Source organism: Monodon monoceros, unplaced genomic scaffold (assembly GCF_005190385.1).
Source record: "Monodon monoceros isolate NGI ecotype Baffin Bay Population unplaced genomic scaffold, NGI_Narwhal_1 Super_Scaffold_8, whole genome shotgun sequence".
Classification (NCBI taxonomy): domain Eukaryota; kingdom Metazoa; phylum Chordata; class Mammalia; order Artiodactyla; family Monodontidae; genus Monodon; species Monodon monoceros.
The window spans coordinates 42,955,109-42,981,849 of record NW_021703785.1 but is presented as its reverse complement, the minus strand read 5'-3'; the positions used below and the strand labels follow the sequence as shown (position 1 = coordinate 42,981,849).

The following is a 26,741-nucleotide window of genomic DNA, read 5'->3' as shown; positions in this document are numbered from 1 at the left end:
AAGGAAATAGGGCATATGGAAGGAAAAAGATGAGACAACATATTATTCATTTTAATAAAAAGGAAAAAAGGATTGAAATCAATAAACTTCTATATTATTCTTGATCGGTAAAAGCCTTGATAAATTTCCTTGCAAGAAGGCAAAGGTTAAACCTTCTATAATTTGGCTCTGTAGGGTGATCTCTGGTTATGCAAGTATACTTAAAATGTTAAGTAAATCGTACTCCTAATTGACTAGTGACTTAAGCTATTTAGATATCAAAGGATATGGACATCTTTGTCACAAACTTATCATGCAAGTCCTCAGGAGGGGGAAAGATTTTCAAATCTTTCTCAAGCTGTTGAAGCTGCCTTCCCATCTGCTTCAAATTCTTTTCCAGCGTTTCTACAGAAACTAAGAGAGAGAATATTATACGCATTAGAAGGACAAAATTATAATATAAAAAAGTAAAACACTCTAGAAACAAAACATTTGTGAAAAACCTTAAAATAATAATGGAAATCCACTAAAATAAATGAAAGGTAAATTTCATTTAAATTTTTTGATTTTTAAATCCAGAAATGAAGAAAATTTAATAAAAGATTATTTAAAACAGAAGATGAAATTTAGGAAAAGCTCACATGTACAAACCACATTCAAGAAATACTTTTTGTTGAAAATCAGAGTCCTTGACCTCTACAAACAAAAGAAAATAAACAGTCTATTCAGCAAAAGAAGGCAAAGAAAGACAATGTTTTTAAAATTAAAACTATTTCAATATAATTTTAGCATTTTTCAAAATCATGATCTTTTGAGAGGGAAAAATAAAATATACATGGAAAACATGGGGAAAGTATGCTCTTCTGTTCAAGGTCTCCCATGACAGGAATGAAAAGGTATCAGGGGTTATCTGAATAACATGTGAAACAAATGTCAAACTTTCTTTAGTGGTACTATGAGGACAATCTGTGTTTATTAACTAATAAAGATTTTTTTGTGTGTACATTCTTGCCCAGTGCAAATCACAAGTGATTTCACATACAGCTAAACCCAGGATGGATGGATAGATGGCTGGATGGAAGAGAGATATACTATAATTTTTAATTAACATTTAAATTGAATGTGTTAGCACACCATTGGACAAAATCACATACTTAAAACATTATGATTAAGTTTGCTGATCAAATTTTATTACACACACACATCAAATTTGGGAAACACCTAGTGAAAAGACAAATAAAATCTGAGGAACTCCCATGTAACAAAACGCACAAGGCAAACACTGGGAAGGAACATAGGTGGATTATTTGTTTTTTTCTGACACCTAATACTTCATTCCAATAGCTACCAATTCTCCAACGCCAACTGGGTGTCTCCCAATTCACTTCAATTCTGACATGCATTGCCTGGAGTTAGCCCAGAACCCACAGGTTTAAGGACTTAGTCCCACAAGACTGCCCTCACCTCACAGGACAGTCACAAGTCCCAGGGATCACCCATACTTCTAACCAATGATAAATTCAAGGGTTCCCATGCCCTCCCCACCAACCCATTTATTTTTTATAATGTGAAAAATTATAATGTGAGTTCCCTCACAGAGCTCAGGGAAGTACTTACTATACTTGCTACTACAGTTTTTCTTATAAAGGATATAACTCAGGAATAGCCAATGGAAGACATGCATAGGGCAAGGAATGGGGAGGGAGGGGGTAGCACAGTCTCCATGCTCTCTCCAGGTACGCTGCCCTCCCAGCATGTCCCTGTGCTCACTACAGCAGAAGCTCTCTTAGCTTCGTCATTTCAGTCTCATCGCAGCTTTCACGACACAGGCACGATTGAGTACATCACTGGCGATTGGTGACTGAACTGGAGCTCAGAGGGTGGGCTGAAAGTTCTAACCCTCTAATCACATGGTTGGTACCTCTGTCAACCAGTGCCCCCATCCTGAAGTTCCCTAAGCTGGCCCTCCCCCCATCTACCTTGAGTCATCCCAGTAGCATACAAAATACACTCTCATCATTTAAGAAAGATTTTAGGAATCAGGAATAAGACCCAATATATAGTTTTTACTCTGCCACATGGACACTGAAGTGCATGTCTGGTCAGAAGGCAGAACTCCAGTACCTGTGAGGAGGTATAAGATGAGTACGTTTTTGATTTATGAGTTGTCACCCTCAGAGCTGCCTAATAGCCTGGGCAGCCCTCAGAGGAGACCAGCTGCTTGTAATTGAACATAAAGCTATCCCAGTGAGTGAGTGCTTCTCAGTGGGAAGAGAGAAGGGCTTCAGGTTCAGATGAAAGGCTTATTAGGGGATCCTCTGAGCCTCTTCCAACTCATTGGTAGCAGTGGGTCGGGGACTACGTTCTATCACTGTGATATGAAGCAACTTCTCACTGGCTCAATTTCCACATGAGTGAAATAGGAAGAATCTCGCCTCATACCTTTACCTCGCTGCTATTTCATAAAGATCAAATGCTATGATATAGGATGAAGAATTTTTTTTAAATAAAATGGATTATGAGATGTTACTCTTATTCTTAGAACTCAGTAAGACATGAAGACCTTAAAGATTAAAGTCAGTAATATTAGAATCTAAGGAAACTTAAAAAGAAAATCGTCATCGTCACCATCATCATCAACATGCCAGGAACAGTGTTGTAGAACTCAGGCTAAAAAGAAAAGTTGCTAATTTCAAGAGCAAAACGTTTGGGATGTTAGGAAGCTTTGGGGCATATTCAAACATTTAAGGTTGACATCATAAGGAGGAAGCAGGTTGTCTTAAAAAATGGTTCTGTGGCTACTCTACAGATAGAAATCCCATTACGCCATTATTTAAGCTTCATGAGCACTAACTGATTACATTTATGTATTACCGTTAAGAGAATTTAAGTGTGATTGATCAACTTTTCACTGCTGGCTTTTAAATGAAGACCAAAGCACAACTGAAAGAAAGAAACGTGTGTGCAAGTTCTAGGAGAATAAAATATAATCCAATGTTTGGGGCCATCTGATGGGTAAAACTAAAGAGTATTTAAGGATTTCTTTGGTGTTTTCCTTTTTCAGCAATTATGTTTACAAAGATAGCACCTTTATACATCCGTGAACATTATTTAGCCACACTTTTCTCATGTGTCAAGTTTTTTGAGGTCAGTGACTCTAATTTTTTGTATTAGAAATCGCAACTGGAGCACAGAATTTTAAATTGTACACCCTCAAAGAAGTGTTAATTTACTGGTGTCTCTGTATCTGACCTGTGTATGAATTTTATCTTTCAACTTTGTCACATTTCTTGACCAAGAAATTAATCTTATTTTTTATTTTTAATTCCTTTTCATTATTTAGAAGTAACAAAACATAGCCATCATCAAACAGAATTCACTAGATTTTTTTAAGGCAATTTCAATTTTTGCATTTTACTCAATATTCAATCAGATGGGATGTCACCTCAGATACCATGTATCTCTGTCCCCAGCTAACTGCCCATCTGTAATCTCCACACGTTAGTGGGCAGCAGAACCATAAATTCTGTTTCCTGTGCTAGAAACCTACTAGTCTTGACCCTTCCCTCTCCTGAACCCTCAGATCCAAAGGATCGTGACATTCCTCACATTTTACTTGGCAAATAGGACCTACTTCCTTGCTAGGTTGAACACTATTCAAGGCATCTGGAACACTTTTCTCTGCCCTCTTGTCTCCTATTGTTTCTCTCAGAGCCATATCCACACTGTACATGGAAGTTTCCAGACAAACATTAATTTAAAGATGTCCCTTCCCTGCTTAAAAACCAGACAATAAACCGCTTACATGACAACATCGGAGTTCCACCCACAACTTGGCTCTACCTCCTAATCAGCCACACTTTACAGTTTATAACACTTTACAGTTACACACTTTACACTTTACAACAGTCCTGCTTGAGCTCCCTTCCTCCCAAACCCTTTCATCTATTCCGTACCTGATGCTGGAAACACTGTGTCTATTTGCCTTGCCCACTCCACCCAAGTCATTCTTATTCATACTCTACAATATGATTCCAAAACCCCAGTCAGGCCCCTGGTGACGTGCCTTCCCTACGTGTCATACCTGGTAATTATCTCTATCTTTGCAATTACTACACTCTATTACTTTTATCGTTTTATGTGTCTTCCTCTCCCAACTAACTGGGGATTCCTAAGGGAAGAGAGCCATATTTTACTCATCTTTGTACCTTGGGTTACATAACATAGTGCAGATACTCAAACGTTTGTTGAAGGAATGGATTTTGTATTTAACTTTAACCTCTTGAGATAAAAGCATTAAAAATGGGAAAATATAACAGATTAAATATCTAAAACCTTAAAATCCAAGACACAGACTTCTCTCCAAGTGCCTAGTTATTATGATAATTATACACTAGAGGTGTTAGAAAAGTTCTGAATAAAAGTCAAAATCACAACCATAAATATTTAGATTTACAGAAATCATGAATATAGGCTCTCCGTAATACGATGGCCTCTATGATTTACCACGTTAAGATTTCAAATAAAAAAGGAGAAATTGTATACATTTAAGTAATCTCTGTAATTAAATAATAATTGTCTATGAATATCTCCTGGAGGTATTGGTCATTATTTTATAACAAGCTTACTAAGAAATGTCACAGTCATTCTTACATACCATGATACATTTCAGGGAAGTTGATTCCTTTAAAGAATGCTTAAACAGCAACTTATTAACAAAAAACTGTAAACATTCAAACTAAATTACCCTCCCTATGCTCCTAGACACAATTGTTCTGTGAGAGAAACTAGGGCCTATAGCATTTCAAGCTTTCAACATAGTGATTTTTCCTAGACAAATGTAATAATAAAGGTATTAATAAAGCTGTAAGAATATTTCACAAATGCACATTAAAAATAATAAAATGAATGGACAAGATGGACAAAAACCTCAGTACCATTAAAAGAAATCCCTAACATTAAATAGGCCTAGAACAAAATCTAAGATCTACAGTATCATTATAACATTCATTATGTTGATGGAAAAGCATAAAACTGAAATAAGATGGTAAAAAAAGCAGAAACTCAAAATAAACTGCAGCTTGGTTTATAACAGGCAAAGGTGTAAACTGAAAGAAGCAATGCTAAGTGACTGACCAGTCACCCTCCGCTTGTCTTCTGCTCAGCTTTTCCTTCTTCCCATTGTTCTGATTCTTGATGGAACTCCACATAATAATACATTATAATTTGCATTCCTTAATTAACTTATTATATTGGGTTGGCCAAAAAGCTCATTTGGGTTTTTCCATAAGATGTTACAGAAAAATCCGAATGAACTTTTTGTCCAACCCAGTACTACAGAGGACCCCTGACTTATGTTCCACTTAACAATTTTTCAACTTTACGATGGTGGGGAGAGCTATGCATTCAATAGAAACCATACTTCATACGCTGAATGCTGACCTTTTCCCAGGATAGCAATATGTGGTACACACTTTTGTGATGATGGACAGTAAGCCGCAGTTCCTAGTCAGCCATGCAAGAGTAAACAATCGATACGCTTACAAACCATTCTGTACCCAGAGAACCATTCTGGTTTTCACTTTCAGCACAGTATTCAATAAATTACATGAGCTATTCAACACCTTATTATAAATTAGGCTTAGTGTTAGATGATTTTACCTAACTATAGGTTAATGCAAGTGTTCTGAACACGTGTAAGTTAGGCCAGGCTAAGCCATGAACTTTGGTAGGTTAGGTGTATTCAATGAATTTTCAACTTATGGTATTTTCAACTTGCAATGGGTTTATCTGGATGTAACATCATCATAAGTCAAGGAAGATCTATACATGCAATGATGGTTTTGCTGTTACCTTTTTTATATACATCACACTGCAAGGGAATTGCCTATATTTGTTATGGAGTCTGGAGAGAGGACAGGTAGGCAGAAGGCGAGCAGAGGAAATGACAAGCACAACCAGTGAAAGGGCTCCAGTTGGTTCTGCTGACCCATTTCCCCCACTCTGGGCAGAAAAGAAGTAGCCTTGTCCTCTCTGACTATAAAGAGGGTGCTAAAGGCATAACAACCTTTTTACAAGAGAAAACAATATTAGTGGGAGAAGCCTATCTAATGGAAAATCATGTTTACCTATAAGAATTTGAAAACTCCTTTCTGCAAATAAGATGTTCAAGAAAATGGTAAATATTAAAGAAAAGAGGCCCATAATAGAGATGTTTGTAACAATATTCAAAATATTCCCTCAAGATAATGGTTTTGTGTGCATGTTTGTGGGAGGGAGGTGTGGCTGCTTTTAATGTGTCCCATGATAAATATTAAGGATAGACTAACTGACATGCAAATTATGAGATGAGTTTTCATGTATGGCTACTGGAGACCATGCAGCCTAACAAGTCCTAGACTGCATGCATATCTCTAAACTTGAAAAATTCCAAATTTTTTCTCCTGCTTAGATCATTCCCCTGAACTCCAACTGCCCACTGAGTATCTTTACTTAATATCTGATAGGCATCTTAAACTCACATTTTCAAATTGGAACTTATCTTCCTTCTGGAATCTGCTCCTGCACCTCAGTAAATGATTGGTGTTATGACTCCTCTCTTTCCCTCATACCCCACACACCCAATCACAGAGTAAATGCTGTTGATTTCTACCTTCAATGTAGGTGCATTGCCTAAATCCTTCTCACCTCCCTTGCTACAACCTCTTGGTCCCAGCCAACATGCTCTCTCCCCTGGATTATTCTTACAGCATCAAACTGGTTTCACTGCATCTGCCCATTGTTCCTCTACATTTTTTCCCCAAAGAAGCAGCCAAAGCAATCCTTTGAAAATGCAAGTCAGATGTCACTCTTTTGCTCAAAGCCCTTCCAATGGCTCCCCATCTCAGAGCCAAGTCAAAATCCTTATAATGGCCAATAAGGTCCTATTGGATCTGCTACCTTTCTGACCGTATCTCCTATTATGCCCTCCCCCCCTGCCTCCCTCTGATCCAGTCTCACATCCATATCTAGGGCTTAGGCACCTGCTCTTCCCTCTGCCTAGAGTGCTTCTCTCACATACCTTGTCATGTCTCCTCACTCCTCTGTCAGGCTTTCACACAAAGGCCTTCTCTATGGGGCCTTCTCTGACCTCCCAACCTACATTCCAAAAAACAAACAAAAAAACATCTGGCCTAGGATTCCACAGCTAACCACCTGACATAATATACATTGACTTCTTTCTTTGTTCTGTATCCACTACCTAAAATGTAAATTTCAAGAGAGTAGAGACTTTTTCCTTTGTGTTCATATACTACTCTATCCAGTACCCCAAATGGAACCTGAGACAGAAGAGTCATTCAGAAAACAACTCATGAAATACTGAATGAATGAATCTTATTTAAGCCACTGTTACTTTTTTTCCTGTCACTTAAAGTCAGTCTAATGCTTATTCTTTTTTGTTTGGTTGTTTTTGGTTTTTTGTGTTTGTCTAATCCTTATTAATACAAGTGCCTAGGACAGTGTCTGCCATGCAGCAAGAGTTGGATAAACTTTTTGGAAAGAATTCTTTCCTGATAGGGTCAAAACATCAAAAACTATTAATAAGCACTAGTTCTTTTTTCCGTAAAATATATAGTTTGACAGACAGCTACTGAGAAGCTGTCATCAAGGTAACAGACATATTTACGTGACACAAGGGTCTCCCAACTGATCAGTTTTAAATCTTTGCTTCTGAGGACAGAGGGGAAGATTATCTAAAAAGACATTTTCTTTAGGTTTTCCTATGAAGGAGAGTAAACATCTGTTTAGATGTTTCTATTACTTCTATCATCTATCTTCAGTATTAGTTCATATTTCCATATGGCACTCCTCAGTAATTCTGGGCTGATAAATTTGATTTTACATAACATGCAAATACCTCCAGGAAAAAAATAACTATAAGTTGTTGAAGAGTTGCTGGAGACTAGTTGTTTTCAAAGGTTGTTTAGTAGTAGGAACCCTTTTTCAAAAGAAATTTTATATCAAAGTTCAAAATATGAATTAAAAATAGTGTCAGGCTGAAGCACAGAAGGGTAAATAGAATCCATTTTCCATATTCCATTCCTTATGCTATTATGTCCAATTGGAGAAAATGCATTGAGCTGTACATTTATGATTTATGCAATTTCCTCTATGTATATTATTATCTAATTTTTAGAAAGTACAACAGTTTTTCAATAACACAAATCTACAGAATTCTTGGCCTTGTACTCTAAAGCTTGCATGATTTTTAGGCAAGACAGTTGGAATCCGTTCAAACAATTTTCGAGAATATATATTAAAATTCTATAATAATATATTATATCCATGTTTACCTGCATCATTAATGACAGCATAGGCAGATGTGTGTAAACAAGGGGCAAGACAGGAATAAAGATGCACACCTACTAGAGAATGGACTTGAGCCTATGGGGGAGGGGAAGGGTAAGCTGTGACAAAGTGAGAGAGTGGCATGGACACATATACACTACCAAACGTAAAACAGATAGCTAGTGGGAAGCAGCCGCATTGCACAGGGAAATCAGCTTGGTGCTTTGTGACCACCTAGAGGGGTGGGATAGGGAAGGTGGGAGGGAGGGAGACGCAAGAGGGAAGAGATATGGGGACATATGTATATGTATAGCTGATTCACTTTGTTATAAAGCAGAAACTAACACACCATTGTAAAGCAATTATACTCCAATAAAGATGTTAAAAAAAATAATCACTGAAAAACAACTACAACAAATGTAGAGAATATTTACATAGTGCTTACTAGGTGCTACATACAACCTTTATAAATATGTACACATACAACCCTATTTAATCATCACACCAAACCTCTAAATTAATACTACTATTATCCCCATTTTATATATAAGAAAACTGAGTCCTAGAGAGGATAAGAAACTCATCCAAGGTTATTCCTCTGGCAATGGGCAGAGTTGGGGTTTGAACCCCAGGTGTCTAGCTCCAGAGTCCATGATTGTAATAACAGCCTCTCCTATAATATAATGCCTCTATCACGTTTTTATTTCACCACTGAAATCATTTATTGGAATTACTGTAATTGTCACTGCCTATCAATAAAAACTCCTTAAATTCAGCAGCATATTATGAATTTCAGCTTTAACTGCTTCAGTATTTGCATATGATGATATAAGAAAAAGGTATTTCGAAGCTCAGCATCAACAATAACCCTTAAACACCAAAACATTTCGCAACATAATATAAACGCTTTCTATATATAAAGCTAACAGTGCAGTTACCCTTAACTATTTCATAATACTCAGAGATGATGGTGCTGCCTCCATGCACTTATAGGAGTGATGACAAGGATGACTGGAGCGGGTTGAATAGTGTCCCCCAAACTCCATGTCCATCCAGAACATCAGAAAGTGACTTATTTTGAAACAGGGTCTTGCAAAGAGAATTAGTTAAAGATCTCAAGATGAAACCATCCTGGATCTAGGGTAGGCCCTAAATCAAGTGACTGCTGTCATTAAAAAGAGATGTGAGGATACAAAGACATGGAGAAGAAAGCAATATAAAAATAGAGGCACAGGGATGCCAAGGATTGCTGGCAGCCACTAGAAGCTGAGAGAGAGGCATTGGATGGTTTCTCCCGAGAGACTACAGAAGAAACCAATCCTACCGACACCTTGATTTCAGATTTCTGTATTCCTGAACAGTTAGAGAATAAATTTATGTTGTTTAAAGTGACCTGGTATGTGGTGATAGTTTATGGCAGCCCTAGGAAACTAAAACTACTAATTCAAGATTTTGCAAGCTATATAAACACAGTCTGGTTTTGGGAAGCAGTTGGCAATTCTACCTTCAGCATCTTATCAGCTCCATGCCTCTTCACACAGTCGGTAACATGTCAGTTTTGTGAGCAATGAGATTCAACAGACAGCCATAACTGTGTTTGCTCCATCCACTGCTTAGGTTTCTTTATAGTATACAGATTTGTTATGTTAAGCTATCCTTCAAAATGCTGGAAAATTTTCTTTCATCTACCTGGTTTGTAATTTCTCACTTCATGTTGCAAAACTGAAGTGCAATAAATACTGCTTCCCAGCCAGCAGTCTAAGAAAGCTCCAAGACCTTGGTCGTCACTGTTGATTCTGTCCTGTTACTTGATGTTAGCTATGGCTCATAGGTGACACTGATAGAACTATTCAAATAGCTATTTCAAATCTGTAGCTGGCCAAAAATCTGCAAACACTGTAAACTGTTAGTTTCTTGAAAAGATTAATGCTGTATTGATGCCACTTTCAGTCTGCTAACCTCCAAAAAAGATACAGAGGTCTTCCTGGTGTGGGTTTCTCCTTCATCATCATCTATCAGCCCAAGCAGCAGCCAATTCAGGAAATGTTCCTAGCTCAGTATCTTAAAAAGCAATCTTTAGCTGCAAGTAGTTCCTCCATGTCAGTGTTCTTCAACGTCACTCTAAAGAAGCCTTAATCCTTCTAGAGACTTTGGCCATGTTCTGTCTATATTCCTTTCTGCTGCCTTCCAAAATAGTTTATATTTGCACCATAAAATAGTGTAATACAACCTTATCACACTCAGGTCTCCAATTTAAACTTCTGATGCCAATCTACATAGATAATCCTTGGAAATAAACTGGCAGGACTTAAATAAAATGTTGCTCATCAAACAACTTGGACCTAGTGGCTCTTTACCAGTACACTGCACTCCCAGTACACTATAAATATTTTTCATAAATCCTGCAATTACCTTGTGAATGGTTCAGTTATATTTCATCATAACTTTTTATGTTAAAAGTATTAATTTGCTGAATGTAAAATTTTATATATATAGCCCTTTTAGTAAGTATATGGAAACCTACATGTGAATTGCCTTTTAAAAATAAATTTATTTTTAAATTATATTTAGCTTGTAGTAATATTAAAATTGTTTTACAGTCCCTGAGTATATGTATTAGATGGCTACAGGCAGTCAAAATAGTTGAGATATAACTACATAGGAGTCATAAACTAGCTTTCCAGACATAGCTTCTTACTCTTCATCTATATGTGGAATCAATGGTACACAAGTAGGAGACATCGAATACTTTCACTATTTCCACAGGACAATGGAAAAAAAAAAGGTAAAACCACCTATTCATACCTCACATTTAGAAAACTGTCAACAGATAGTTCAGAGTGTTACTAGTCTTTGTTAGCTACTTGCTTATAAGAAAATTACAACTATTAAAGTAGTAAAACAGGGAGAAGTGGTAAAGAAATATATGTAGGGATATAATGAGTAAAAGACATGATAAAACAAAACAAAAACCTAGTACACTTAGTTCAGTGTAAATGAATGCATTTTAAAATAAGATCCAGGAGATGCCACAGATCTCACCCTGAAAATTAAATGCAAATGCTCATGAATATATTTATTTAGAATGCCTCAATATTTCCTCATACATGTACTAATTTATGTGTCGTCTATTCAAAAAAAGGAATTGAGGCATACTTGGAATTACTTAAAATCATGTGATAATTCATGGTTTGTGTAAGAACCTTTGCTATTCCTAAACTGATTACTAGTGAACATCCAACACAGCAGGTCTAGGGCTGTTTCTTCAACTTATCTGATAAAGTAAAAAATCATGCAGTATAGGCCACTCTATTCTAAAGCCAAAAAACTAAGCAAGAAGAATGTCTTAAATTATTGGATTAGTTTGCTAGGGCTGCCATCACAAAATGCCACAAACTGGGTGGCTTAAACAATAGAATTTATTTTCTCACAGTTCAAAATGTTGGTAAGTTTGATTTCTTCTGAAACATCTCTCCTTGGCTTGCAGGTAGCCACCTTCTCTCTGTGTCCTCACATGGCTGGTCTGGTATGCACACTCCTGATGTCTCTCTGGGTCTAAATTTCCTCTTCTTATAAGCACACAGGTCAGATTGTACTAGCGCTCACCCTATGGGTCCCATTTTAACTTAAGCACCACTTTAAAGACCCTCTCTCCATATACAGTCACATTCTGAGGTACCAGGGGTCAGGGTTTCAACAAACAAAGGGCTTCAATATATGGGGACAGAATTCAGCCCATAACAGAATATATTTTGTGCTCTTTATTGACAATTAAAGCAATATCCTACATGGTTGTCTTCTGTAACTAAATTATCTTACTATAAATGCCCCCACCATCAACAATGTGTCCTGTCAAATTACTTCATTGTATTGTCAGAAACATACACTAAGAATGTGTATTTTCATAAAACTCTTAATACTTTACAATTGGTTTAAAATACCAAAAGAATTTATTTATCTTGCAAAATTATGAGGCCCTAACTTTAATCTCCATGACTTAATGGTTCCAACTAACACCATGTTGGTTGTGTTGTTAATTTTGTTGCATAATAAACATTTTTATATACTTACAATATACACTTAAAATATAAAATGCAGTTGAATTAATAACTAATACTGAATATCTAAAATATATATCCAACTTGCTAATACATTTTAATAGGCATTTTTGGAAGTCTATAGCATAAGGAGGTTAATGGAAGCCTTTGAAAATGCTTTTTGCTTGTTACAGCAGATGAATTTGAAATTTTCAAACACTCTGCATTTCCAGGTGACAGCCACCTGGAAATTAAGCATTCTAAGTGCTCACAATAGGTGAATAAAAGACAAGCATTCAGTATTTAGTAAGGCATTTATCATAAAATGTTGGAAAGTCATGAGGAATTGAAAACCAGGAGATGTATTTGACTAGACAAATATTTGGGCCAGACCAAGGTATTACTAGCTAAAAGCAAACAAACAGTCTTAAAAGCAGAGAGGTCTATAAAACAGAGCAAACAAAAACTCAAATATAAAACATCAAAGAATGCTCCTGAAAGTTGAAAATGTGGAAATGGAAAAAGTGAAAAAAATTAAAAATGGGCAATCATTAAATCCACTCTGATAATACACTGAATATTGTCCTTTCTCAAGAAGCTAATTTCATTCCCAGCAGTTCCAGGAATAGCCTCTAATCTAGAGTAGTAGTTCTTGAATAGTGGTTTAAGATTTTCTGGAAAACCTATGAATTTATCATTAAAGAAAGATTGGAATACACAGAAACTTAGGTGAGGTTCCCAGCAAGCATCAGGAAAAAGTACCAAAGGGAAAGGGACATTTGCTTTAAGATACCTGACAAAGGAGAGATCTAGACAACATTCTAGGCCACAGCTGCCACTTCCCACAGAACCTACCACACAGCTCTCAGCTGACGTGCTGAAGGCTAGGAGGCAGGGGAAATGAGAAAAAGGAAATCAGAAGAAAGTGAGCCAAAAAAGATTTTTCTCAAGTAAATAAAATCTGGGGAGGACAGAGTAAGGGAGTAGGAATCAAGAGCCACATTTTACAGCACATCATGATCTACACACTGAAGTGTAGCTGGAGATGGCAAGTAAGCTGTTGGATATGCAAGTGTGGAGCTCAGAAGGAAGTCTGGGATATAAATCTGTAAGTCATTAATGTAACGATGCTATTTAAGCCCTTGGAGACTAAAGAGATCACCTAAGGAGAAGCTACAGAGAGAAAAAAGAGAAGGACTCAGTATTAGGCTAATAATATAAGCAATACTTAGAGGGTGCATAGAAAAAGGGGAGGAAGTTGCGTATATAAAGAAAGGAGACAGTTGGGACAGAAGTCAGATGTGAGTGAGGTAACCGGGGCTGCACCAAGACACAGAAACCACACCTTGGACCAGCAGCAAGACAGAGTACAGTTTCTGACACAGTAATCACACAACACATGCTTGTTAAATGAATGAGTGAACAAGTGAGTTACAGACTAGACTAGCATGGTATCTCTAGAATTAAGAGTTAACTATTTAGGGAAAAATGGAAATATATGGAAGAGCTATAATACCTTAAAAAAGACATGGGCTGAACAAGGTGACACTGTAAATTTACCTTGGTATTATTTTAATACACTCCAAATCCCCCCAAAATTTGGTCATATTTTCTATTCATTAATAAAATACCATTCCAAATTAATATGAAACAGGTTATTGTGAAAAAAATCAATAAAACCATCATAGATTAGAGTTCATTAATTTCAACTGTTTAGACAAGGGAAAAACGTACTCAACCCTTAGAAGTCCATAAAGAAAAGAAATATTACAATGGTATACAGAAATACAATAATGATCAAAAAATATTTTCACTGAAATACAACAGAAAAGCTGTAAGCCGTTATCTTTTAGCAAAGAAGCAGCCCTAATGAAGTAGATTCTTGAAAACTGTCATACGGGTAAGCTCATTAGTTACAATGAAAGCTCCCCCTGCTGATCCAGGAGTACCTAATGGCCAGGATATGTTATGTCTCAAAAACAAAGGTACTTTTAAATTCATGTGATAGCTCACTGAGGAGATTTCAAATCTGGAAACTTTCAAATGATGATGTATAATATAAGAGCACTGAAATTTTCCAAAGTAAACATAGACTTATTTCATCCAAGACTACATTAATTCCTCTAAAATCTCATCCATTAATAGGGTAATAAACTCATGAAAAGAAATCTAGCTCAACAATCACCTACACTGTAAAAAAAATCTCTCAGCAATGGCTTTTCTATTTCAAATATGAAGTTGGCTGCTCCCTGTGAAACACATTCTCAGTATCTGCTGGCCCATACACATATGCATGCCTCCGCTGTAAAAGATGGAAACTAAAACCCCTAAAGGCCCCAAAATGCCCCACAGAAACACCAAAAAAGAAAACAAACAGAAGAATATCATTACCAAGTTACAACCCTGCAAGCAAACCCTTATGAAAGTTACATACTTTTCAAAAGCAAAATATTATAATATTTATACAGAATTTTAAGTACAATCAAATGAGTCAAAATAGATAAATGACATTTATCTTAATTCATAGCAAAAACTGCTAGAAAATGTATTATACAATAAAAAATACATCTGAAAGAGAAGTATGTTCCAGCTTACTATTTTGTTTAAGAACTAGTAGGAAAAATAGTAAAGTGACCAGAAATTCAAACTGCTATTATGAGAAAATGCCCACATTGGTTTTATTTTTGCTAAAAACCTAATGCTGATGTAAGCTATTAACTACTTAACCATCTTTTCCCCAGAAAAAGAAATTGCTCTATATTTCAAGGCACTTGAAGGTAGCACTTCTTCACCTAGTACTCTGTCGCTTATCAAGCTAAATATCCATCAAGAACACGTATTTTCAATTCCTTTTCATCCCATTTACTTAAATTTTATTCCAGGATTCCAGAAAACTCATTTTAAGAAAGGTGCCTTCCTTGAGTTAATGAACTAATCACGTAAAAGCTATTGCGAGTATCTGTGAGTTATTTATTTATTTATTTATTTTTTTGGTACGTGGGCCTCTCACAGTTGTGGCCTCTCCCATTGCGGAGCACAGGCTCCGGACGCGCAGGCTCAGCAGCCATGGCTCACGGGCCCAGCCGCTCCATGGCATGTGGGATCTTCCCGGACCGGGGCACGAACCCGTGTCCCCTGCATTGGCAGGCAGACTCTCAACAACTGTGCACCAGGGAAGCCCTCTGTGAGTTATTTTTAATGTTCTTTTCCTCTGTGCCTTTTTGCCCAGTCTCACATTGTTTAATATGAGAAGATGATTTGGATTATTTTCCCTTCTTAAATTCCCTTAAAACACTTACAGCTATACATAGGGACATTATCTTACTATGCCATGAACATTTTAAGGTACACAAGGGCAAAGTAAGGAGTAATCCATTAGAACATTAGGATGCAAGAGTGAAAAGTTAAAAGACTTATTTTTTGCCTTAAAAATCCATATTAATTGTTTCCAAATTAATTTTTCAACAGACTATATGAGATATACACTTCAAAGAAACATATATCTCAGGAAAAAGTGTGAAAGAACATCTCATCCAATCACATGCCTCTCTGCAAAAAAAAGTGCTACAATCCCCACTTTATAGAAGACACAATTTAAACAGGGTATAAGGACAGCAGAAGCAAGAAGAACTACAATTCTGCAGCCAGTGGAATAAAAACTACATTCACAGAAACATAGACAAGATGAAAAGGCAGAGGGCTATGTACCAGATGAAGGAACAAGAAAAAACCCCAGAAAAACAACTAAATGAAGTGGAGATAGGCAACCTACCAGAAAAAGAATTCAGAATAATGATAGTGAAGATGATCCAGGACCTTGGAAAAAGAATGGAGGCAAAGATCGAGATGATGCAAGAAATGTTTAACAAAGACCTAGAAGAATTAAAGAACAAACAAACAGAGATGAAAAATACAATAACTGAAATGAAAACTACAATAGAAGGAATCAATAGCAGAATAACTGAGGCAGAAGAACAGATAAGTGACCTGGAGGAAAGAATGGTGGAATTCACTGCCACAGAACGGAATAAAGAACAAAGAAAGAAAAGAAATGAAGACAGCCTAAGAGACCTCTAGGACAACATTAAATGCAACGACATTCACATTACAGGGGTCCCAAAAGGAAAAGAGAGAGAGAAAGGACCAGAGAAAATATGTGAAGAGATTAAAGTCGAAAACTTCCCTAACGTGGGAAAATAAATAGCGACCCAAGTCCGGGAAGTGCAGAGAGTCCCACACAGGATAGACCCAAGGAGAAACACGCCGAGACACATAGTAATCAAATTGGCAAAAATTAAAGACAAAGAAAAATTATGGAAAGCAGCAAGGGAAAAATGACAAATAATATACAAGGGAACTCCCATAAGGTTAACAGCTGATTTCTCAGCAGAAACTCTACAAGCCAGAAGGGAGCAGCATGATATACTTAAAGTGTTGAAAGAGAAAAACCTACAACCAAGATTATTCTAGTCAGCAAGGATCTCACTCAGATTCGATGGAGAAATCAAAAGCTTTACAGAAAAGCAAAAGCTAAGAGAATTCAGCACCACCAAACCAGATCTACAACAAATGCTAAAGGAACTTCTCTAAGTTGGAAACAAAAGAGAAGAAAAGGACCTACAAAAACAAACCCAAAACAATTAAGAAAATGGTCATAAGAACATACATATTGATAATTACCTTAAACGTGAATGGATTAAATGATCCAACCAAAAGACACAGGCTTGCTGAATGGATACGAAAACAAGACCCATATATATGCTGTCTACAAGAGACCCACTCAAAACCTAAGGACACATACAGACTGAAAGTGAGGGGATGGAAAAAGATATTCCATGCAAGTGGAATTCAAAAGAAAGCTGGAGTAGCAATACTCATATCAGATAAAACAGACTTTAAAATAAAGAATGTTACAAGAGACAAAGAAGGACACTACATAATGATCAAGGGATCAATCCAAGAAGAAGATATAACAATTATAAATATATATGCACCCAACATAGGAGCACCTCAATACATAAGGCAACTGCTAACACCTATAAAGGAGGAAATCGACAGTAACACAATAATAGTGGGGGACTTTAACACCTCACTTACACCAATGGACAGATCATCCAAACAAAAAATTAATAAGGAAACACAAGCTTTAAATGACACAATAGTAGATTTACTGATGTTTACAGGACATTCCACTCCAAAACAGCAGATTTCACTTTCTTTTCAAGTGTGTGCAGAACATTCTCCAGGAGAGATTACATCTTGGGTCACAATTCAACTCTCAGTAAATTTAAGAAAACTGAAATCATATCAAGCATCTTTTCTGACCACAACGCTATGAGATTAGGTATCAATTGCAGGGAAAAACACGTAAAATACACAAACACATGGAAGCTAAATAATACATTACTAAATAACCAAGAGATCACTGAAGAAATCAAAGGGGAAATCAGAAAATACCTAGAGACAAATGACAATGAAAACACAACGATCCAAAACCTATGGGATGCAGCAAAAGCAGTTCTAAGAGGGAAGTTTACAGCTATACAAGCCTACGTCAAGAAACAAGAAAAATCTCAACTAAACAATCTAACCTTACACCTAAAGGGACTAGAGAAAGAAGAACAAACAAAACACAAAGTTAGCAGAAGGAAAGAAATCATAAATATCAGAGCAGAAATAAATGAAATAAAAACAAAGAAAACAATAGCACAGATCAATAAAAATAAAAGCTGATTCTTTGAGAAGATAAACAAAATTGAGAAACCATTAGCCAGACTCATCACAAAAAAGAGGGAGAGGACTCAAATCAATAAAATTAGAAATGAAAAAGAAGAAGTTACAACAGACAATGTAGAAATAAAAGCAACCTAGAGACTACTACAAGCAACTCTATGCCAATAAAATGGACAAACTGGAAGAAATGAACAAATTCTTAGAAAGGTATAACCATCCAAGACTGAACCAGGAGGAAAAACAAAATATGAACAGACCAATCACAAGTAATGAAATTGAAACAGTGATTAAAAATCTTCCAACAAACAAAAGTCCAGGACCAGATGGCTTCACAGGTGAATTCTTTCAATCATTTAGAGAAGAGCTAACACCCATCTTTCTCAAACTCTTCCAAAAACTTGCAGAGGAAGGAACACTCCAAAACTCATTCTATGAGGCCACCATCACCCTGATACCAAAACCAGACAAAGATACTACAAAAAAAAAAAAAAAATTACAGACCAATATCACTGATGAATATACATGCAAACATCCTCAACAAAATACTAGCAAACAGAATCCAGCAACACATTAAAAGGGTCATACACCATGATCAAGTGGGATTTATCCCAGGGATGAAAGGATTCTTCAATATATGCAAATCAATCAATGTGATACACCATATTAACAAACTGAAGAATAAAAACCATATGATCATCTCAATAGATGCAGAAAAAGCTTTTGACAGAATTCAACACCCATTTATGATAAAAACTCTCCAGAGACTGGGCATAGAGGGAACCTACTTCAGCATAATAAAGGCCATATATGACAAACACACAGCAAACATCATTCACAATGGTGAAAAACTGAAAGCATTTCCTGTAAGATCAGGAACAAGACAAGGATGTCCACACTCACCACTATTATTCAACATAGTTTTGGAAGTCCTAGCCACGGCACTCAGAGAAGAAAAAGGAATACAAATTGGAAAAGAAGGAGTAAAACTATCACTGTTTGTAGATGACATGATACTATAAATAGAGAATCCTAAAGATGCCACCAGAAAACTACTAGAGCTAATCAATGAATTCCGTAATGTTGCAGGACACAAAGTTAATGCACAGAAATCTCGTGCGTTGCTATACACTAATGATGAAAAATCTGAAAGAGAAATTAAGGAAACACTCCCATTTACCATTGCAACAAAAAGAATAAAATACCTAGGAATAAACCTACCTAGGGAGACAAAAGACCTGCATGCAGGAAACTATAAGATAATGATGAAAGAAATTAAGGATGATACCAACAGATGGAGAGATATACCATGTTCTTGGATTGGAAGAATCAATATTGTGAAAATGACTATACTACCCAAAGCAATCTACAGATCCAGTGCAAACCCTATCAAATTACCAATGGCATTTTTTATGGGACTAGAACAAAAAATCTTAAAATTTGTATGGAGACACAAAAGACCCCGAATAGCCAAAGCAGCCTTGAGGGAAAATAATGGAGCTGGAGGAATCAGATTCCCTGACTTCTGACTATACTACAAAGCTACAATAATCAAGACAATATGGTAATGGCACAAAAACAGAAACATAGATCAGTGGAACAAGATAGAAAGCCCAGCAATAAACCCACACACCTATGGTCAACTAATGTATGACAAAGGAGGCAAGGATATACAGTGGAGAAAAGACAGTCTCTTCAATAAGTGGTGCTGGGAAAACTGGACAGCTACATGTAAAAGAATGAAATTAGAACACTCCCTAACACCATACACAAAAATAACTCAAAATGGATTAGAGACCTAAATTTAAGACCGGACACTATTAAACCTTTAGAGGAAAACACAGGAAGAACACTCTTTGACATAAATCACAGCAAGATGTTTTTTGACCCACGTCCTAGAGTAATGCAAATAAAAATAAAAATAAACAAATGGGACCTAATGAAACTTCAAAGCTTTTGCACAGCAAAGGAAACCATAAAGAAGACGAAAAGACAGCCCTCAGACTGTGAGAAATATTTGCAAATGAATCAACGGACAAAGGATAAATCTCCAAAATATATAAACAGCTCATGCAGCTCAATATTAAAAAAACAAACAACCCAATCCAAAAATGGGTAGAAGACCTAAATAGACATTTCTCTAAAGAAGACATACAGATGGCAAAGAAGCACATGAAAAGCTGCTCAGCGTCACTAATTATTAGAGAAATGCAAATCAAAACTACAATGAGGGCTTCCCTGGTGGCGCAGTGGTTGAGAATCTGCCTGCCAATGCAGGGAACACGGGTTCGAGCCCTGGTCTGGGAAGATCCCACATGCCGCGGAGCAACTAGGCCCGTGAGCCACAACTACTGAGCCTGCGCGTCTGGAGCCTGTGCTCCGCAACAAGAGAGGCCGCGATAGTGAGAGGCCTGAGCACCGTGATGAAGAGTGGCCCCCGCTTGTCACAACAGGAGAAAGCCCTCGCACAGAAAGGAAGACCCAACACAGCCATAAATAAATAATTAAAAAAAAAAAAAAAAAACTACAATGAGGTATCACCTCCCACCAGTTGGAATAGGCGTCACCAGAAAATCTACAAACAACAAATGCTGGAGAGGGTGTGGAGAAAAGGGAACCCTCTTGCACTGTTAGTGGGAATGTAAACTGATACAGCCACTATGGAGAACAGTATGGAGGTTCCTTAAAAAACTAAAAATAGTATTACCATATGATCTAGCAATCCCACTACTGGGCATATGCCCTGAGAAAACCATAATTCAAAAAGACACATGCACCCCAATATTCACTGCAGCACTATTTACAATAGCCAGGTCATGGAAGGCAACCTATATGCCCACTGACAGATGAATGGATAGAGAAGATGTGGTACATACATACAATGGAATATTACTCAGCCATAAAAAGGAACCAAGTTGGGTCATTTTTTGAGACGTGGATGGATCTAGGGACTGTCATACAGAGTGAAGTAAGTCAGAAAGAGAAAAACAAATATCGTACATTAACGCATATATGTGGAACCTAGATAAACGGTACAGATGAAGCGGTTTGCAGGGCAGAAATTGAGACACAGACATAGAGAACAAACGTATGGACATCAAGGGGGGAAAGCAGTGGGTGTTGGTTGGGGTTGGTGGTGTGATGAATTGTGAGATTGGGATCGGCATGTATACACTGATGTGTATAAAACTGATGACTAATAACACCCTGCTGTATATAAAAAATAAAATAAAATTCAAAAAAATAAAAAATGAACAGGGTATGAAATGATAAAAGTGATTTTTTTTAATTTAAAAGAAAAATTCACTATACTACTGGAACAAAGTATCTTTCTTTAAGTTGACAAATGAACATTGGCCTGTACAAAAAGAATAGAGATACTCTCCCAGACCAAATGAGATGTCTTCCAAAATGTATATCTATACATTTGTATATATTCACCCAAATGTGTATTCGTAAATTCATTTTTTTTTTGAGGCAAGTAAAGTTTTTTTCCCACAGAACTGATGTGATATATAACCTGGATGCTTCAGATGTTCAAAAAACTGCATAAGTCATATTCAAACCAAATATAAATAATAGGACTATCCTTTCTCTGACCCTTTCTGTAACCAGATCTAAGCCCACAGCAGGGGCTAAGAAGGAGCTTAGAAACTGAGCTATTAGGAAGGAGTGACTGGAATCTATGGCAGTTTGGTGCCTACTGGGGCAAAGGAAGCAGGCTCTACTTGCAAGGTAGGCAGATGGAGATTCAGAATCAGGCCAAGGGGGACACTGACTACAGGTGCTTGGCTCAGATGCATAATCATCCCAGGTGCTTATGAATGACTCATCCAAAGAGAACTGCACTGGACACAGTGGAAGTGGCTTAGCAGCAGAGGGTGGGGCTGGCAGGTATTCAGAAGGTTTAAACTGCAAAACTTCCAATGCAAGAACATGGTATATCTCTTCATCTGTTTGTATCCTCTTTAATTTCTATTTCTTTCATCAGTGTCTCATAGTTTTCTGCATACAGGTCTTTTGTCTCCTTAGGTAGGTTTATTCCTAAGTATTTTATTCTTTTTGTTGCAATGGTAAATGGGTGTGTTTCCTTAATTTCTCTTTTTGATTTTTCATGACTAGTGTATAGGAACGCACGAGATTTTTGTGCATTAATTTTGTATCCTGCAACTTTACCAAATTCATTGATCAGCTCTAGTAGTTTTCTGGTAGCATCTTTAGTTTTCTCTATGTATAGTATCATGTCACCTGCAAACAGTGACAGTTTTACTTCTTCTTTTCTGTTTTGGATTCCTTTTATTTCTTTATCTCCTCTGATTGCTGTGGCTAAAACTTCGAAAACGATGCTGAATAAGAGTGGTGAGAGTGGGCAACCTTGCCTTGTTCCTGATCTTAGTGGAAATGGTTTCAGTTTTTCACCATTGAGAAAGATGCTGGCTGTGGGTTTGTCATATATGGCCTTTATCATGTTGAGGTAAGTTCCCTCTATGCCTACTTTCTGGAGAGTTTTTATCATAAACGGGTGTTGAATTTTGCCGAAAGCTTTTTCTGCATCTATTGAGATGATCATATTGTTTTTCTCCTTCAATTTGTTAATATGGAGAGATATACCATGCTCTTGGACTGGAAGAATCAACACTGTGAAAATGACTATACTGCCCATAGCAATCTACAGATTCAATGCAATTCCTATCAAACTACCAATGGCATTTTTCACAGAACTAGAACAAAAAATTGCACAATTTGTATGGAAGCACAAAAGACCCCAAATAGCCAAAGCAATCTTGGGAAAGAAAAACGGAGCTGGAGGAATAAAGCTCCCGGACTTCAGAATATACTATAAGCTACAGTAATCAAGACAGTATGATACAGGCAGAAAAACAGAAATATAGATCAATGGAACAGGATAGAAAGCCCAGACATAAACCCACACACATATGGTCACCTTATCTTTGATAAAGGAGGCAAGAATATACAATGGAGAAAAGACAGCTTCTTCAATAAGTGGTGCTGGGAAAACTGGACAGCTACATGTAAACGAATAAAATTAGAACACTCCCTAACACCATACACAAAAATAAACTCAAAATGGATTAAAGACCTAAATGTAAGACCAGACACTATCAAACTCTTAGAGGAAAACATGGGCAGAACACTCTATGACATAAATCACAGCAAGATCCTTTCTGACCCACCTTCTAGAGAAATGGAAATAAAAACAAACAAATGGGACCTAATGAAACTTAAAAACTTTTGCACAGCAAAGGACACCATAAACAAGATGAAAAGACAACACTCAGAATGGGAGAAATCGGAGAAATTTGTGTCCTTTAGCTAATATTTGCAAACAAAGCAACGGACAAAGGATTAATCTCCAAAATATACAAGCAGCTTATGCAGCTCAATATCAAAAAAACAAACAACCCAATCCAAAAATGGGCAGAAGACCTAAATAGACATTTCTCCAAAGAATATATACAGATTGCCAACAACACATGAAAGGATGCTCAACATCGCCAATCATTAGAGAAATGCAAATCAAAACTACAATGAGGTATCACCTCACACTGGTCAGAATGGCCATCATCAGAAAATCTACAAACAATAAATGCTGGATAAGATGTGGAGAAAAGGGAACCCTCTTGCACTGTTGGTGGGAATGTAAACTGATACAGCCACTATGGAGAACAGTATGGAGGTTCCTTAAAAAACTAAAACTAGAACTACCATATGACCCAGCAACCCCACTACTGGGCATATACCCTGAGAAAACCATAATTCAAAAAGAGTCATGTACCACAATGTTCACTGCAGCTCTGTTTACAATAGCCAGGCCATGGAAGCAACCTAAGTGTCCATCGACAGGTGAATGGATAAAGAAGATGTGGTACATATACACAATGGAATATTACTCAGCCATAAAAAGAAACAAAACTGAGTTATTTGTAGTGAGGTGGATGGACCTAGAGTCTGTCATACAGAGTGAAGTAAGTCAGAAAGAGAAAAACAAATACCATATGCTAACACATATATATGGAATCTAAAAAAAAAAAAATGGTTATGAAGAACCTAGGGGCAGGACAGGAATAAAAACCCAGAGGTAGAGAATGGACTTGAGGACATGGGGAGGGGGAAGGGTAAGCTGGTGCAAAGTGAGAGAGTGGCATGGACATATATACACCACCAAATATAAAATAGATAGCTAGTGGGAAGCAGCCATAGAGCACAGGGAGATCAGCTCGGTGCTTTGTGACCACCTAGAGGGGTGGGATAGCGAGGGTGGGAGGGAGACGCAAGCGGGAGGAGATATGGGGTTATATGTATAGATATAGCTGATTCACTTTGTTATACAGCAGCAACTAACATGACATTGTAAAGCAATTATACTCTGGTAAAGATGTTAAAAAAAAAAACAACTGCAAAATGATATGTTTTTGTATATAGGGCCTCACTATCCAGTCAAAAAATTAAAGTCATAGCTCCAATAATGACAATTGATAAAGTAAATGTCCTACAACTTTCTCTCTATTTTTAAAATGGCATATTCAGTATGAAAACACAGTGACAAAGTGGCAAGTATGTTCAAATAAAAGACATTATTTTCTGTACCAACTGAAGACCCAGAGCACGAAAATCTTTTCTGTAAAAGCACAAACCTTTACTAGCTTTGTCCAAATGTTCCAAATCATTCACAAAATTGAGGATATCAGGGTAGTTTTCTTCACATATTTGCACAAGAAAATGTAGTAGTGTTGTTTTCTGATCTGCTGATTTTGTGTCCTTTAGCTAAACAGAATGAGAGGGAGAAAAAAATACAGAGAGTCAAAAATATGTTGATAGTCTCTCTACTTAAATAATGTTAATACTGTTTTTTATAGATAAGAAATAAATGAGCTGTAAAATTAGTTAATGCTATTTTTGAAAAGCCACTATTTAAACACTTGAAAAGCTACTCTTCATATACTGTTGTTTGGTCTAAGTCATTAATATTTACTGTAAAGAAGGAATAAGCTTAATTCAATCTAGTATGCAATGTTTCATGGGGGGAAAAAAATATGGTGAAATGCCCAGGAAAGCAGGACAACCTGGGAACGTATATAATATCAACACTTAAAACAATCCCACATGCTTGCTCATTTTTTCATTTGGCACAGATTTATAGAATGCCTACTGGGTACGGCAGGAGTCGGAGACGCAACAACCAATAAGTCATTCCTCAAGAAGCCATTTAGTGGGGGCGGGGGGGAAACCCCAGAAAATATGCATTTCCCCTGTGTGACAAAGAGTATAGTAAAAATAATCATACAGTATGCCTAGGAGGACAGGGCACCTGAACTGAACACCAGCAGGCAGGAAGTTGTATGGGTTGGGGAAGGGAAGGAAAAAACTCAAAGGCACAGTATCAGAGGCAGATGGAGCAGCATTTGAAAAAGACCATAGATGAGGAAGAAAGTGGCACTTTAGAGGAGTCCAAGTGACTCCAAAATATAAGTACATGTTGCGGGGAGGGGGAAGTAGGGAGAGTAGAAAGAAATATGAGGAGAAGGCCAGAAAATTAAAAGAAAGGCAGACCATGCTATGGATATAGGATTCTGGTCCCTAAGAACTGGGATGTTTTAAGCTAGATGAGGGCTAATCAGACGTACATTTTAGAAAGCTCCTTGTAGCACAGTGTGGATAAAAGATTAGAGCAAGGGTAAAAACAGAGCAGGAAGAATAATTTTTAAAGCTGTAGCAATAATCCAGGCAGGGAAAGAAAACAGCCTGAGATGAGGTAATGAATGCCTTAGGCATGAGATCATGGGACAGGGTGGGCATGGAAACCCACATGATGACATCTATTGAAACGGGACAGAAAGAATGAGAAAAAGATTTGGGTGGGGTGGAGAAAAAAGAATTGTTTCAGTTTGGGACAAGTGAACTTGAAGTTTTTGAATAACATATAAGTGAAGACGCTGGGAAAGGATATAGATATATATAGGTGTAGAACAGTGTTCTCAACCTTTATTTCATTATTGCTGGCTAAGTTTTTTTAGGCGTATTTTTCCGAATCATTTGCACCTATGAAATTTTAAAATGATACATATACTGTATATCTGTTTATGTACTGCATGTACATCTGTGCTTTACACATGAAAACAGAGGCAGATAGGAAAGATATTTTTGCTCCCCGAGAACCAATTTTCCATCCCTTGAGGGTGATAAACTGTAGAGAATACATAGTGAGAACTTATTCTAGGAGTACCGGTTTGTGAGCTCTTAGCCTCCAAAGCTAAAACGTTGACCAAATAAACACAAATAAGTACACAGCATAAAAGAAAGGAGAACAGAGGCTTGAAGAGAAGGCCAGGATGGACCAATCCTAATCTGAAAAGGCCGAGGAATGAATCAGAAGGGAGAAAGGCTAGGCTACAACCTAGGTACAAACAGAGGTCAGCTTAGCTTCTGTGAGTGATGGGGTAGGGGGTGCTGGGTGTGAACACAGGGCAAATACATAATCTGATAGTGTTCCCTACAAATGAGTAATCATCCAGATCAGATACACACATAAGGGGAGAAAAAATCGCTCTTTTCACACCAGGATTTAATTTAGAGTTGGAAATTCTTGGTATACTTAACTGTGCACAACCCTATTGCTTCCTTTCCAACAATTTCCTACCTTAAAAT

At 37.0% G+C, this 26,741-nt stretch overlaps 1 protein-coding gene across 5 annotated transcripts in view; it reads right to left on the bottom strand.

The window, feature by feature from the left end:
* The window catches only part of DIAPH3 (diaphanous related formin 3), a 548,620-nt gene that overhangs the window by 216,051 nt on the left and 305,828 nt on the right, over positions 1 to 26,741 (bottom strand). For all 5 annotated transcript variants that reach the window (XM_029210108.1, XM_029210109.1, XM_029210110.1 and 2 more), the window contains 2 exons: positions 24,731 to 24,860; positions 269 to 393 (listed from right to left, as the gene is read on the bottom strand). In XM_029210108.1, the coding sequence (XP_029065941.1) occupies positions 269 to 393; positions 24,731 to 24,860 (255 nt within the window). The remainder of the gene's footprint in view (positions 1 to 268; positions 394 to 24,730; positions 24,861 to 26,741) is intronic.